Raw genomic sequence first — 16,005 nt, 5'->3', positions numbered from 1 at the left:
CACCAGGGAAGTCCCGTTATTGTGCTTTATTTTTGTAATGTCACCTTAAGTTGTATTATTTCAACACAGACACATTACTTACTTCATTTTCACAAAGAAATGGGTTCTTCCCTTCCCCCATTTTTTGGAACTTGTGGTTCTCTTAATCTAGTTCTTATTTTCTTCCTTTTGTTGAAGACATGGTTAAGAAAGATTTCACTTATAAGAAAAAGGTTTAAGGAAAATGACAGTACAAGTACTTTGATCAATGGCAAAAGACATTTGGCCTAAATGTTGGGAAGACCATAGGGAGTGGCAAGGACCGAGGCCCACAGGAGAGCACAGCCTGGACAAAGGATGGCAGCCAGATGTTTGGATTAATAATTAAAGCCTGAAATCCTATTTTAATATAAAATCCCCTATTCTTTCAATTCAGGCAATTAATTCAATTAAAGTCTGGCCCACAGAGCGTTTTCTAATTGGTTGTTGAGGTCCTGTCTTCATTGTTATTCTTCCTATGTGAAGGAGCGCCCCCAGCTCCTGATGGGAGATGACAAAGGAGGAGCTGGTGCTGCCCTCTGCTGCTCAGTGACGGTAGTACCTGCCAGTCCTTTATTAGGGTTTGGGCACTGCCTGCAGAATTGATCAGATCCCGAAGGCCCTCTCATGGGCCCTACATTCTCTGGATGGGATGTCTGAGGCACTTGGAGGTCTTTCATTTCAGTACCTGGAAGCCATCTAGCCAGCCCCTAGGTAAAACCCACAAGCAGAATCTGTCCTCTGGTGAGCATCACGGATGTGCTGGCACAGAGCACAAAGTGTAGAAAATGCAGGGAGAGGAGAAAGGATTAGAACAGGAGACACCAAAGGAAGCTGGAAGCTCCAGAAAGGGGCACAGTTTAAGGAAAGAAAATGGAGAGGAAAGAGTGGATTTGAGAAACAGTACAAACAGAAAACCAGACCTGGGGAGACATGGGATCCCGAGAATGAAGGGGTAGGACCACCAATGCCTCCCAATGACTTGTACTTTGTGCTACCAAATTAATCTTCATAAAAATTCAGTTTGATCATTCATTAACTTTAGCCTATTTTGGCCTTGAAACTGCAAGGCGATCTGCAAAGTGCACAATGAATGCTCCTACTCACCCCCAGTCAGTCTCCCCCACTAGTCTGTCATGAGTCCTAAACTTGGTGGGGGTCAAGCAGTCCCAGTGTGAGTGCCAAGTTCAGTCGCTTTCTGGCTGTGTGATCTTGGAGAAAGACACGAAACATCTGGGAGTTTAGTCTTCTCATCTTTAGTTTACTCATCTGAACAATGGCTCCCTCTATTAGGCAGTTATGTCGAGCCCAGTGGCACATGAGATAACGTCTGACATCTATCATCTTATTGAATCTTCACCACCCCAGGGGATGGGCACTACCATTATCCCCTTTGTTCAGATGAGGACACTGAAGCTCAGAAAGGTGGAGTAGCTTGCCCATGGCTACAATGCTAGTAAGTGACAGAGCTAGAATTCAAACCCAGGCTGCTTAGCTCTAAAGCTTTATTGCACTGAATCTCTGTATTGGTTAGCTTTTGCTATAAAATGACTCACCCTGAAACACAGTGGCTTAAAACAATGATCACTTTATTTAGCTCATATTCTATAGGTCACCTGGTCTTGGTCAGCTCAGCAGATCTATGCTGGGCTCCCCCTCGGGTCTGTAGTCAACTGGCAAGTTGGGTGGTGGCCTCACTCACATATTGGGAGCACCTTTTTTCTCCTCCAATGTGGCTTCTTGTCCTTCAGCAGCCTAGCCTAGGCTCATTCACATGGTGGTCTCTCGACTCCATGTGTGGCAAGAGAAGGGAAGCCCCTGTACTCAAGCACATTTCTAGTCAACGTGAACAACAAAGCCAAACCAGAGTCAGTGTAGAAGGACACTTTTAAAAGATGTAGATAGAGAGAAGTGAATAATTCCTGGCCATTTTTGCAATCTGCCGTAGCTGCTAAACTATAATCCCTATGTGACAGAGTTGATCAAAGGAGATAAAGAATATGAATAAGCTTTGTAAATTTTTATAAAGCACTGTCTAGATGAGAGGTACTGTCTATTAGATTATATTCCACTAACATCTGAGACTCAATATGTCTGATTATTATCTCCATTTTACAGATGAGGAAACGAAAGTCCAGAGAGGACACAGCATATGTAAAGACTTGTAAGTGAGAAATAGCATAGTATATGCAATCAACTTATGAGCAATCTCTGGTGCTGAAGCAAAAGTAGGAAACGATAAAGGGTGAGAAGTGAGGTTGAAGAAGTAAGAAACTTAAACTTGATTTTAAAAGCTCTGGGATCTACCCAAGAGAAATGAAAACATATGTTCACATGAAGACTTGTATGAAAATTTTTTAGCAGGAGTTTTAGCACCCAAACTGGAAACAATCCAAATGTCTATCAACTAGTGAATAAATAAACAAAATATGGTACATCCATGGAATACTACCGAGCAACAAAAAGTAAAGAACTACTAATATTTACAATATTATGAAAGAATCTCAAAAACATCATGCTACATGAAAGAAGCTATATTAGTTTGCTAGGCTGCCATAAGAAAGTACCACAAACTGGGTGGCTTAAACAATAGAAATTTATTTTTTCACGATTCTGGAGGCTAGAAGTCTGAGATCAAGGTGTTATCAGGGTTGACTTCTTCTGAGGCCTCTCTCCTTGGCTTGTCGATGGCCCTCTTCTCCCTGTGTCTTCACATGGTCTTCCATCTGCAATGTACACGTGTCTTAATTTCCTCTTCTTATATGGACACCAGTCAATTAGATTAGGGCCCACCCCAATAACCTCATTTTAACTTAATTATCTCTTTAAAGATCCTATCTCCCAATATAGTCACATTCTGAGCTACTGGGAGTTAGAATTTCAACATATGAATTTGGGGTGGGGACACAATTCAGCCCATAACAGAAGCTAACCCAGAAAACTACATATTTTATAGTTCCATTTATATGAAGTTTCTAGAATAGACAAAATTATAGCGACAGAAAGGAGATCAGTGGTCTCCTGGTGTTGGGGGTGGGAATAGGGATTGATTGTGTAAGCAGGGAATGAGGGCACAAGGGAACTTTTGGGGGGCAATGGAAGTGTTCTAAAATAGGACTGTGGTTCTTAAGCAGGGAGTAATATCATCAGTTCTGTGTTTTAGAAATGTCATGGTGGAACTGGTGTTAAAGATGGACTGGAGTGGGGAGCGGGGGCAGATTGGAACAGAGATCAGGCTAGAGAAGATGTAGATGAGCATGATTTCCTTTATAAGCCAAAAAACAAGTTAAAAAAAAAAAAAAGACTGATGATAAGGTGGGTCTGAAATAGGGCAGGTCCAGGGAGATCAGAAGGGTGATGGAGGCATTTCCTCATCAGACAGAGAAAGGGGAAATGAGGAGAATTAGTTTTGGGGGAGTCTACCATCTGATTTTGTCTCTTACTCTATAGAGTCTTGGAAGAAAATATTGAAAGGTAAGATACTTCAAATTAGTCAACCCAAAATGTATGGAGTGTTTACTAGATAAAATCCTGTCTATAAAGATGGTACATATAGGAATGCATGGAGCCTCCCTTTGGGGTCTTCAGCAGCAGTGCTCTTTGCAGCTCTCAAGCTTGTTTAGGATCTGGACTTGGTCCTGACTTTTGTCCATAAAAGGTCACTCCTCTCCCCCATTACTGATCACTGGGCCTTTGAAGGCAACTGAATCTCCCCAGTTAACTTATCAGTAATGCCCCCCCTGATAACAAGACTATGTAACAATTTCAGTGGTGGAGGGAAAGGAAAGACAACACCTTCCACAAACAATGTTCTGTAAATCAACAAAAGGGATTATAGAGCAGAACAATATTTAATTCAATTCCATTCATCCATCCATCTACTCATTCTGCCATTCAGTTATCAGTCAACAAATATTTGCTAAGGGCCTACGCCATGCCAGCTATGACCACACCGGGTGCTGGGAATCCAGGGATGAAAAGACTTTTGAAAAATTCCCATTCCGCGGGAACCGAGGATCTACCACATGCTCTCCTCCTGCAGATTCAGGCCTGCAGTTTCTGAGGCACCCCTGACTGAGGACCTTCCACATAGAAAAGACCCCAGAATGCCTATCATACTTCCTTCTCAGACAAACACCCACCACCACCTCCCATCCCTGTAGCTTAGGCAGACGTGTCGTGAAATTCATGACCACCCTCACCCCCACCCACCTCTCTTTCACAGAGTTAGTTGGCCAACGTTGTCACCACCCTCTATCTTCAGTCCCTTTTTTCACTCTTCCTCACTCCTTAACTCACTGCAATCTAGCTTTTGTGCCGCTCACTCCTCTGGCCAATGTCACCAGAGGCCCCCTAATTGCCAAATCCAATGCATTCCTCTCAATCCCTACCCAGTGCTACTTTGGAGAAGTGTTTGACACTGTCAAAAATTCCTCCTTCAAACTCACTTCTCCTCTTGTTTCCACTTTGAACCCTCTACGTGCTCCTTCTCCCTCTCAGTCTCTTTTTAGGCCTTTTCTCCTTCGCGTGTCCCTTAACCGCTGAAATTCCCTGGGGTTCTGCCTTTGGCTCTGTCCCTGGTTCATCTAATACCCTCCAGTGGCTTCAGGTGTGGATCCCCACTCTAATTCTGCATCTGGGCACAGGCATACCCCACAGTCTAGTGGACATCTCCGATGGGTGCACACTGTTTGTTTCCTCTCATAACATGATCTCGTAACTTTTCGTTAACTTCTCCGTTTCCATCCAGGGCCACGTGTCTCTTGTATTCTATCGTATCTCACCGACATAGCTCATAGAAGGAACTCAATCAACAATTGGAGAATGAATGAAGAAGCAATTATCCCAGAGGAATCTTTCCACTGGCTGCTCAGTATCCTGAGAAAGATATTGCTCATCTGAGATTTAAAAGAAACAAAAACCTGAGATAAGCTGAGCATATCAGGTTCAACAATTTAGGAATTACAAAATGGGGAATTGTTGAGAAAATCTGTAGTGACGGACAAAAACTGGAGGCAGTGGGAGAGAGGAGCCATGGCAACCTATGGCTGTGTTTAAACGGAAATTCTGAGGAAGTAGAGACAGTGGTTAAGCCAAAGAAGAAAATAGAATAGCCATAGAGAAGCAGTGATGCCAGGAGACAGATTGAGCAAAGAGAGCAGCCCACTCCATCAGGACTATGTCTAGAATGGCCTCTGCCCCTTCTTCACTGGAAACTAAAGCTGAAGCCACACAGCGTTTCCTCAGGAAGTATTCCCACCCAGCAGGGTTTGGGAGCCAGAGAGCAATGGTCTGTAAGAGAAGGATCATATGCTTCTTTTCAGCCCTGAAAGCCAATGCCCCCTGCCCCCAATTTTAATAATTCAGAAATGATATGCTTGAGACAAAACTTCTCATAGCCAATGTCCAATTAACTTTCACCTTCAGCATCCCCTCCACCCCCAGCCCCCTTCCAGCCCCCAAGGGAATGGACAAAGGAAAACAATGCACAAAACAACTGCAAGATGGGGCGGGGGTGAGGTCCTCCTGATCTTCTTCTGAATGTCTGTGGCAGCAAAGATGGCACCATGAGCCTCCCGTGGCTGAGCTGAGGGATTAATGGGCTAGGGTGTGAGTGGGGGCTGGGGGGAGGTGTGGTTCGGTGCCGTGGGTATGAAACAAGGGAACCAGTGTCCGAGTGTCCTCTTGCCTCATCCGCCTTGTTTTGATAACTGAAGGATTTTACATTGATTTTTACAGAACTGATAAAGTGTTTTAAAACAGCACCTGGAGCCTTATCTCACCATCCCCTGGGCTCCTGCCTCCCCAGCTGTCAGGAAGGTTGATGTGTCCTGGCCTTGGTGGCTGTACATTCCACAGGACAGTCTGTACAAGGTATATGTGTTCTCATAAAACAGCTTTTTTTTTTTAAGAGGAAATACAGTTGTGTTTTGCGTTGTTAAAAACTATAAAAATGGCAGCACCCTGAGTTCATTTCTTTTATATTTTGCCTAAAGTGAGAGGAGGGATTACACATCTAATCCTGGAAACCCAAGTCCACTTTTCCCCGCGCATGTCTTCTGATCCTCAGGCTGGGTTGGTTGCCTCCTGTGGGTTCACATGGCACCCTGTGCTTCCCTTGCACTGTATTGCTGTTTATTCCCCCCCAACTCTAAAATCCCCAGGGATGAAGACTATGCTGTGTTCCCATTGGTCACACAGGGTCTAGTAGGTAGGAGACCTTTAGTAATGTTTGATGAATGAATGTACGAATGATCTAATGCTAAATACCTTGGTGTTAATAAGTCCTGGGCCTCTGGAATGGCCTTTGGACAGTTATGTGGCCTCCGAGTCATAATTCTTAATCTTATACTCCTTTGTTCTAACCCGTTACCCTGACTGGAATGCTATCCCCCAGAGACCTATGGCAGCCCTGAAGCCCAGCCAGCTGGTGGGGCTCCTGAGTTGCACTTACAGGCCCTCTTCCCCTGCTTGAGGTCTGGGGATCCTGCCCACATACAGGTTGACAGCTCCTCATTCCCTCTCAATGCTGAGCCCCGTCTAGATTTCCCACCCCCTGCCCTGTCAGAATCATTAGACTCTCCGAAGCCAATCATTTCTGGGGTAAAGTGGGATGAAGAGGAGGAAAGAGGAGGGTCAGCCTTCTATTTCTAACATCAACCTTAGGTTCTGTTTGGAGACACGGAGCCTTGATGCTATGGCTCCCACTGCTGGTATCACCTGACACTGCCATCCCCAGAACTGCTCGTGTTCTTAAAACTAATCTTAAGACTCATCCTTAAGGAATAGGGAGTGAGTTGTCTTATTTAAAGAAGCAGTATTTGAGGTGAAGGAAGGAATGGTGGTACTTTTCCTTTTTGGAGATTTGCCTTTTACATTTCAAATAGGGAAAACACCATGCCTGGAGTAGGAAGATGAGTTAATTTTACGTTGCTAAATGCACTTTTTCTTCAAAATGAAAATATGTTCATTTTTTTTCTAACAATAAAATTGATACTTGTAAAAATGACTTGTAAAAATTCAAAGATGCATAAAAAACAATAAAATAAGGAAAAGAATAAAAATCAGTCCAATGCTCTCCTCCAAAGGCAACCACAGTGTTTGAACATGGGCTCTGGGCACACCTGGGTGGAAACCTATCTCCACCACTTACTACCTGGATGGTTTGGGGCAAGTTACTTAACCTCTCTGAGCTCCAGTTTCTTCATCTGAAAAACAGGGATAATAGTAGGTAAGTAATAATATTTATTTACTTTATAGAATTATTTTGAAGATTAAATGAGAATATTAAAGTAAAAGGCCTAGCATGGTGCCTGTACACTTTCCACACTCCAAGAATGATAAGTAAGAGTGAACACTGTCTCAGATCACCTTGTTTCTTAATCCAGTGTTTTTCCCCCTCAAATCTCACTTCCTTCAGTGTAATTGAATTTAAGTCAATAAATGTCACTGAGAACCTATTAGATGCTGGTGAGGCTGTTGTTATTATATTAGAAGGAGGCCAGTTCTAAAATCCTACTTAGTTATTAGTTTAAGCAAAACTTGTCTTGGAACTTATATGAAATCATTTCCCATTCATTCTTCCTATCAACAACATAAAATTGATTTCAAATTTGAGTTCTTTTTTGGTGAAGGGATAATAGAATTTAACAGGGTTGTTTGAGGATTAAACCTCTGCAAGGTCCCCACAACATGGTAGGTGCTCACTAACTGACAGTTATTAACATTCCAGTGACGCACATGAGCTGAAGGAGTTTCATACCTATGATTTATGGGCGTGAAAGTGCAGAGCACTCCTTTCTTTTCTGATTTAGTTTTGACCCTAGAACTAAGCTTTCAGGCATTATTTAGAAAAACACTAATCTCCTAGCCACAGTCCTAGGCTTGTACACTGGCATTTGTTAGCTATGGTTTCCTCCATAAACCTAATCAAAGATCCATTCCCCCCACCACCAACTTTCCTCCCTCCACCTTGTTCCCCCCCTGCAACAATTGCCTTGAAAACTTCTAAGATTAACTCCTGTTTACCTGGACTCTATATTCCCACATCCTTTAGATACTCAACATATATCATTTGTTACTTGGCTTCCACTGAAAGCAATTCTTACTTGACTGATGTGCACACGGATTCCAAAATTCTGCAATAAAGTGTGTTAGACTTTCACAGTACTTATTATTTTCCTATATGCAGTTGTAAACTAATAATGAGGCAGCAAAATACAATGTTTAAGATCATGGATGTTGGAGCCAGACTGCCTGGGTTATAATTCTGGCTTTGCCACTTACTCTGTGATCTTGGGCAAGTTACTTAACCTCTCTGTGCCAATGTTTACTTATCTGGAAAAAGGGGCTAATAACACACCTTACTTTCTAGGACTTTTATGGAGATTAGATGGGTTACTATTTGTGAAGCACTTGTAACAGAGTCTGGCATATAGTTAGTTGTATGCAAGTGTTAGTTATATAATAATAGTTACCATTTTTAGAGGACTTAGCTATCTGCCAGGCACAGAACATGTTTCCTTCAATCCCCTCAATCATGCAAGTTAAATTATATTTATAGTCGTGTGCTGGAGCTGGCTCATACTTGCTTATGAGAGCTGAATGTTAAAGTTTCAGAAAGTTTGCAAGTCACTTGTTAAACAGAGCTGTTACTAAAAATTAAATTACGTAACTTACTATTAAATAAATTATATTAAAAACAAAGATAATATTCAAATCTTATTTCTCAATTATATTACTACATTTTACTATCATCTATGCTCTTGAGGTTATTTGCTTATTGTATCTGTACAGTGGAAATAATGGTGTGACAGTGTGCATCTCTTCCTGACTCTGCATTCTGTGACTTCACTATCTGTAGTTTGGAATCTGCTATGGTGGGAATATTTACACCACAGAAGCTGGCAACGACTACAAATCAGGGCTTATTTTATTTGGTAAATTGGTTCTTAATCATTTATCAGAACATCACTGCCTATCATTGTCCCTTCTTTAAAGATGATGAAAATGAGGACTAGAGAGGTTAAATGATTTGCCCAAGGCCACACAGCTAGGAAGTGGTGAAGCTGGGATTCAAGCCTGGTTTTTGTTAGTTTGCTTTGCTTGCTTTTTAAAAGAAAAATGTATTTCCAAAGCCCACATGCTTTCCAGTCAGCTACCCTCCCCTGAGGTAGGAAATTTCAAGGCTGCGTAGGCCTCAGACATAAGCAGAAGAGCTTTCCCTTCCTCCTCCAGCTCCCTGCCCTTAATGTACAAGGCCAACTCCCTACCTGCCCCCTCCCAGGCATAGCGGTGGTCATTCCTTTCTAGTCTTATTATTCCAACCCAGTCTTGGAGATGCCTTTGATCATTTATCTTAACTTGATAATTCCGTTACTGTCTTGCCTGGGGTCCATTTGTCCAGTATCCCTTCTTCCCAGAATCTCCTTTCTTTTTTCCAAGGTTAAGACTAAACCTATCCTTTCCAATACCCATCCTTACCTGTACCTATTTTCTGTTTTACTGATTTGAGAAGACCTGGCACAGTAGTTAAAGATTTCCTGAATGATCATGTAAACTTTTTATAGATACACTTTTGATATATACTGTATATAGATACTGTACAGATAGATACTGTTTATAGATACTGTACACTTTTGATATATATGGTTTTCTATATGTAAACATACATATAGAAAACCATATATATCAAAAGTGTACAGTTCAAATTTTCACAGACTTGACACACCCATGGGATCCAGATCCACAGATCCAGAACCAGAACATTACCTTTTCCTCAGAAGCCTCCTCCTACTCCCTTTCATTTTCTATCTTCCCAAAGACAACCACGAATCTGGCTTCTAAAAGACATGCAACTCTTTTAATATTGGCAGATCTAGGACCATGTTGGGCCAGGTAGTCTATAAATATTATCATCTGCTCCCTTTACGCGGGAAGGTAGTATCAAGACTCTTCTTTGGTCAATTTTGACTTCTTTTCCAATCCTGTGGAGCAATGACTAGAAACGAGTTCCAGTTCCAGTACTACCACTTAACCCTGTGACCTGGAAAATCCGTGTCTCCTCTCTTGAGCCTCAGCAATCTAGTCTATAAAATATGGACAAACACAATCCATTTGCAGGGATCCTATGAGAATCAAATGAAATCGCTCTCTCAAAGCCTGGTACAGTGTGCCTGGTATATAATAATGTAATAACTGTTTTTGTTGTTGTTGTTGTTTTCTAACTTTAGTCATTTTATTATTTGCCAATTCCAAGTACAGATACTAATTGTTGATTTCATTGTGTGCAGGCATGGCATGAGGGGTATATGTATATTATCCTGTTTATAACTCTGGCCAAATAAAATTCTTAAAATTTCTCATCTGCTCCTTCTCTCAGTCTTCATATCTCAGTAGTCAAAGGCATCACCATTAACCTAAAGATTTAGGTTCCAAATCTAGGCATTTTCCTTGATTACTGTCTTTCTCATACTCCACTCATCTAATTCATTAGCAGTTTTTGCTGACTCAAAGAAAACCCAAGTTAGTTCTCAATTTCCAGTACGTACGATCCTATTTTAAGCTGCTACGGTCCCTCACTTAAAAATCTCCAAGAAAGGGCTTCCCTGGTGGCGCAGTGGTTGAGAGTCTGCCTGCTGATGCAGGGGACACGGGTTCATGCCCTGGTCCGGGAGGATCCCATGTGCCGCGGAGCGGCTGGGCCCATGAGCCGTGGCCGCTGAGCCTGCGCGTCCGGAGCCTGTGCTCCGCAACAGGAGAGACCACACAGTGAGAGGCCCGCGTACCGCAAAAAAAAAAAAAAATCTCCAAGAAAGTGTAAGCTACCTGTGAACAGGCTCTGTGTGTTATTGATCACAGCTGTATCCCCAGGGCCCCAGTACCCAGAACAGTGCCTGGCCCTTAGTAGGCTTTTGCTATGTCTTGAATGAATGCATGTTGCAACAAACATTTGAAATGGGTGCTATTGCTACTTCCATCTTTTTTTTTTTTTTTAATGTTTTGGCCGGGCCTTGTGGCATGTGGGATCTTAGTTCCCTGACCAGAGATTGAACCCGTGCCCCCTGCACTGGAAGGGCAGAGTCTTAACCGTTGGATTGCCAGGGAAGTCCCACTATTTCCATTTTGTAGCTGGGGAAACAGGCTTGCAGTGGTTAAATAACTTACCTAAGTTCACACACAAATATCAAAACCAGGATTCAAATCCAGGGTCTAACTCTAGAGCCTGCTCCATTGTCCACTTTGCTGCCCTACTGAAATACACTGGCTTCTGTTGAATGGTTTTTTAGCTGATGTTAGGAGAAATTTTAGTTGAAATTCCCCAATTCGAAAACTTTTCTTGAGAATAAAGTGCACGTGCCCCTTCACACAACCTTGTAGGCATAGCATGATTTGGCTTCTTCGGTCTCATCCCTCCTCATCGTCCTTTTCTCCCGGCATTCCAACCATAATGAAAACTATTCTCTTCCCAGCAAATACTCCCCCTCTCTCATCTTCTCTGGAAAACTTTCCCTGATTTCTCAATTCTGAGAGATTATAACAGGCAGTACTTTATCCCAGCTGGCAGGACTTTACTAAAATATTTGTTTATTTCTGTCTTTATTGTTCATTGCTATGTCCCAGTGCCTAAGAAGTGCCTGGAATAGACTGGGTACTTAATAAATATTTGTTGAATAAATGTATGAAAAGGTAAGGATTATTTTATCAATTTAGAGTTGGAAAAACTGTGGTTCCTAGAGGTGAGGTATTTTGCCCTGGGTCAATCACTAAGAGGCAGAGCTGGGATTTGAAACTAGGGGTCTACACTCAGCCCCTGCAGAGCACGCCTGCGCCGCTAGGACTTCACTTCCGTCCGGTCCTGTTAGCTCCGCTTCGTTCAGCCTGCGCCGTCTCCGAGACTAGTTTGACCCTCGGGCGGCCGCCGTAGCGCGTCGCCTCCGTTGCTGTGAGAAACGACCCAGGACCTGCGAGGGAGGAAAGACGTTTCCCGCCGGCGGGAGCTGCAGTTGAAGTGGCCAGGGGAGCTCGGAGGCGGCGGGGCACGGCGCAGCGGCACCATGGCGGACCAGTTTTATCTGGAAAATATAGACGAGTTCGTCACGGACCAGAACAAGATAGTGAGGAGCTAGGATTTGGGGAATGCGGGCGTGCGACTGGGGTCCTGTGCCCAGCGAGGGCGGCGGGGGCCTTGACGCCTCTGCGTGTGCCGCGTGGGGACTGGCCCAGGGGAGACGGTCCCCACGCCTGGTGCCCCAGGGCGAGCGATAACTCGCCGGCGAGGACCTGTGGCCCGCGCGCAAATCCGCGTCCTTTGGGTGGGCGTGCTGGGTTCTGTGCACAGGCCCGGGGCCCCGGAGGTCTGGGGCGGGGGCGGGGGCTGGGAGGAACGTTGGTTGATAATGCTTCTAAGGCGTCTCTACACCTGTCTGACGACGTGGTTGGCGTTTGAAGTCTCAAGTTTACAGTTGAGGAAACTGTGTTTTGACCGGGTTAAGCGACATGTTGTTTAACCTTCCGGCCGTCAGTTGGTTTCCTCCTCCTGGAAGTTTGGTATTGTTACAGGCTTGGCCTGCCTCACAGGGTTGGAGTAAGGATCAAGTGAAACGATGGATATGAGAGTGCTTCGCAAATCGTGATGACTGAGGGCCTACTGTGAGCTTTGGATACACATTATTGCGTTTAGTCGCTACAGTGACCCACCTAGAGGTCGGTGGAAGTATCCCTAGAAAAGGCAGTTGAAGCAGAGGGACCAAATAATTTATTTGTGGTTAGTAGGGGATAATCAGTTTTCCAGCCTAGGTCTGTCTCTTTTGCTAGTGCTTTCCTCTACATCACACTGCCTTTACCTAACCTATATAAGTCTTCTAATTATTGGAAACTCAGCGTTTAGAATTGGAAGACTTTGAGAGGTGGGTGACAGGTTATAAGGCAGTGGCAAATGACAGGAGAGTTCAACGAAGGATGGAAGGAAGATCAAAGCTTGATGCCAATAGTTCCCAGTCTAACCTCTTGATACAGTATTCAACAACTTCACTCATTCCCTGACCCCCTTTACCACCTGTGCCCTTTAATGTTTGTATGGCTGCAACTTTCCTCAGAAGTTTCTGAGTTACACACTCCAAAGTAACCTAGCTTCTGGGTGAGTTTGAGGATAGTTTTTGGTGGTGGCCCCAAAAAAGGACAGAATGTGAAAAAAAGGGCCTTAGTAAAACAAGGAGTGTGAGAAAAATGAGATTTTTTTCTGTGTATATTCAGCCTTTCTTTTTAGATTCTTGCATTAATCTGTGATACAAACTTCTTAGTATTTGTAAGATAAATATCTGAGTCCTACTTGCCTAGGTGGATGGTTCTTGGCAAAACTGGGGTGGCATCTAATGTAATTTATAAGGCTTAATCGTCTAAGAGTAAGAATCTTTAGGAGCCCTTGGGACTGACCTGCACTCTGGAGTCATCTAATAAAACATTAAAAAAAACTCCTTCTTCTTGCAGGTGACATACAAATGGCTGAGCTATACACTAGGAGTTCATGTTAATCAGGCCAAACAGTAAGTACAATTTATTACTAATTTTAATCTGATAGGAATTTTTGGTTTTATTTGTTTGTTTTCTTTTGCTCTGTTAGCTTTACAGTTAGTGTCTAGGTTAGAACCCACACCCCACCCACCCTGAGGGGGAATGGGAATGAATACCTTTTTTTACTGCCTTTAATGCTTTTGTCTATTATTTAGGAGATAGGTGGACTTGTATACAAATGTGTGGTGATATGTTTACTGGATTTATTTGTAGCCTTGCCCTCTGGTTAACATCACTTTGTTATTTCTGATTTATTAAATGGGCTAGCCAATTCTGTTTACATCTCAGATTTATATGTCTGTTATCTTATCTTCATTACATTTTCACATGTGCTCCTTAGGCCCATCTCTGGGTGTCATTGAAATAACTTCCATAATGAGGTCAACAGGTGTTTGACACAGGCTGTGTAACAGTATAAGACAGGGTAGAACTATTTAAGTGAAACTAAAAAGGGAGTGTTCAGGATGACACAGAGCGTTGCCCTTCTTGAATTTTGCCCTGTCACCTTTCCTTGCTGAAACTTGTAGTCCAACTTGGGGCCAAAATGGAAGGGGCAGGCTTTTTGAATTAACTTCTTCACCTGAAAATGTGCAGGTGTTGTCTATGTCCAATGGGTAGGAATTGGTGAACAGGCTGAGAGCACATATATTGAGTTAAATACTCATTTTGTTTGCTTTATTCCTAAAGGTGGTTTGGTTTTTCCCTATTCCTTGAGTCATAGGAACATTCTGTGAGTCTTAAAATAAATCCCTGATCTCTAGAATGGGTTGATTTGGCTTGATTTGGGTTGCTGTTTGGCAGATCTAGGAGTTTAATTTTGACTGTGATGTTTATGCCTTCAAGACCTGAAACTCTTGGCCCAGGGATGGGTTCGGACTGATTTTGACTATATGAGATTGCCATTGCTGAGACCAGTCCTGGCCCAAACCTAACAGGTTTAGGTAACTTTAGGATTAGACACCCATAAGAGTAATTATTTGTTATGGTTATAGATGTTTAAATATGAAATGAGGTAACTGTTACTATATAAGCCTATTGAGATTAAAGGTGCATATTGAGGACTGGAGATGAAATAAACTTGCCTGCAATTTTACTGTAGCTATAATTTTTATGGAATTATTTCCTATAATTTTTATGGAATTAATACGCTGTCTAGCCCCTGCCTGTCTACCAGTTTCATCCCATACCACTCTCTACGTCACTTATACTCTAGCCATATTTGCCTTTCTGTTCCTCAGATGTCTCGAGCCCATTCTCACTCAAGGAAACTTGTACCATTCCCTCTGCCTGGAATGCTCTTCTCACAGCTGTCCTCATTGTTCAGGTTTCAGCTCAAATTTCACACATTGCTTATATAGCAACTCTTCCCTAATGCTCTGTTTCAGGTGTCCCTACTCCTCTCTCTCTGTCATGCACCCTGTTACTTTCTTTCATAATTATTTTTTTTAAAAACAGCTTTATTTACATATGTTTCATATACCATACAATTTACCCATTTAAAATGTACAATTCATTGATTTTTAATATATTTACAGAGTTGTGCAGTTAGCACTATAATTAATTTCAGAACATTTTAATCACCCCCCAAAAGAAACCCTGTATCTGTTAGTAGTCCCTCATCATTCTTCTCCCCCTACCCCCAAGCACTAGGCAACCACTAATACACTCTCCATCTATAGATTTGCCTATCCTGGACATTTCATATAAATGGAATCATAAGTAATTATTAATACTTATTAATACTTAAGATTACTTATTAATAATAAGTAATCTTGTGTGTCTGGTTTTCTCCACTTAGCATAATATTTTCAAGGTTTGTCCATGTTGTAGCATGTATCAGTACTTCATTCCTTTTTATGGTTGAATAATATTCCATTATATAGTATATTAGTTCTCTAGGGCTGCCATAACAGAATACTACAAACTGGGTGGCTTAAAACAAAAGAAATTTATTGTCTCAGTTCTGGAGGCTAGAAGTCCAAAATTAAGATGTTGGCAGGGCCATGCTCCTTCTCAAACCTGTAGAGAAAAATTCTTCTTTGATTCTTCCTAGCTTCTGGTGGTTTGCTAGCAATGTTTGGCATTCTTTGGCTTGTAGCTGCATAACCCCAGTATCTGCCTTCATAGCACGTGGCATTCTCCTTGTGTGTTTGTATCTTCACATAGCCATCTTATAAGGATACCAGTTAGGCTAAACTGGGAGACAGATGAGACACCAGGCTTGGTGGCTCCTGTTTGGAAGGCCTAACCCTTAGAGGCTCATCCTGGCTCCCTCCAGCCAATGTCAGCAGAGCAGAGTTCGAGGCACAGGAGCCTTAGGGTTACAAACACTGGCTTTGGAGGCCATGCATCCAGAATCAGAATCCACTCATTTAGCTGAGTTACCCACTTGAGTCACCACTCTTAGGTTCTGAG

The 16,005-nt window shown here is 42.6% G+C and overlaps 1 protein-coding gene across 2 annotated transcripts in view; it reads left to right on the top strand.

Moving 5' to 3' along the window:
- Nucleotides 1–11,941: 11,941 nt before the first annotated feature.
- POLD3 (DNA polymerase delta 3, accessory subunit) overlaps nt 11,942–16,005 on the top strand; it is a 41,610-nt gene continuing 37,546 nt past the window's right edge. For both annotated transcript variants that reach the window (XR_003005570.1, XM_024761992.1), the window contains exons 1-2: nt 11,942–12,134; nt 13,507–13,562. Coding sequence is in view for 1 of the 2 variants with exons in the window: in XM_024761992.1 (XP_024617760.1) it covers nt 12,075–12,134; nt 13,507–13,562 (116 nt within the window). In the remaining variant the exon portion in view is untranslated. The remainder of the gene's footprint in view (nt 12,135–13,506; nt 13,563–16,005) is intronic.

The sequence above is a fragment of the Neophocaena asiaeorientalis genome, unplaced genomic scaffold (genome assembly GCF_003031525.2).
Source record: "Neophocaena asiaeorientalis asiaeorientalis breed wild unplaced genomic scaffold, Neophocaena_asiaeorientalis_V1.1 scaffold263, whole genome shotgun sequence".
In the NCBI taxonomy this organism is placed as follows: Eukaryota; Metazoa; Chordata; class Mammalia; order Artiodactyla; family Phocoenidae; genus Neophocaena; species Neophocaena asiaeorientalis.
Note: the sequence above shows the minus strand (reverse complement) of the source record. Positions and strands in the feature narration are given on the sequence as shown.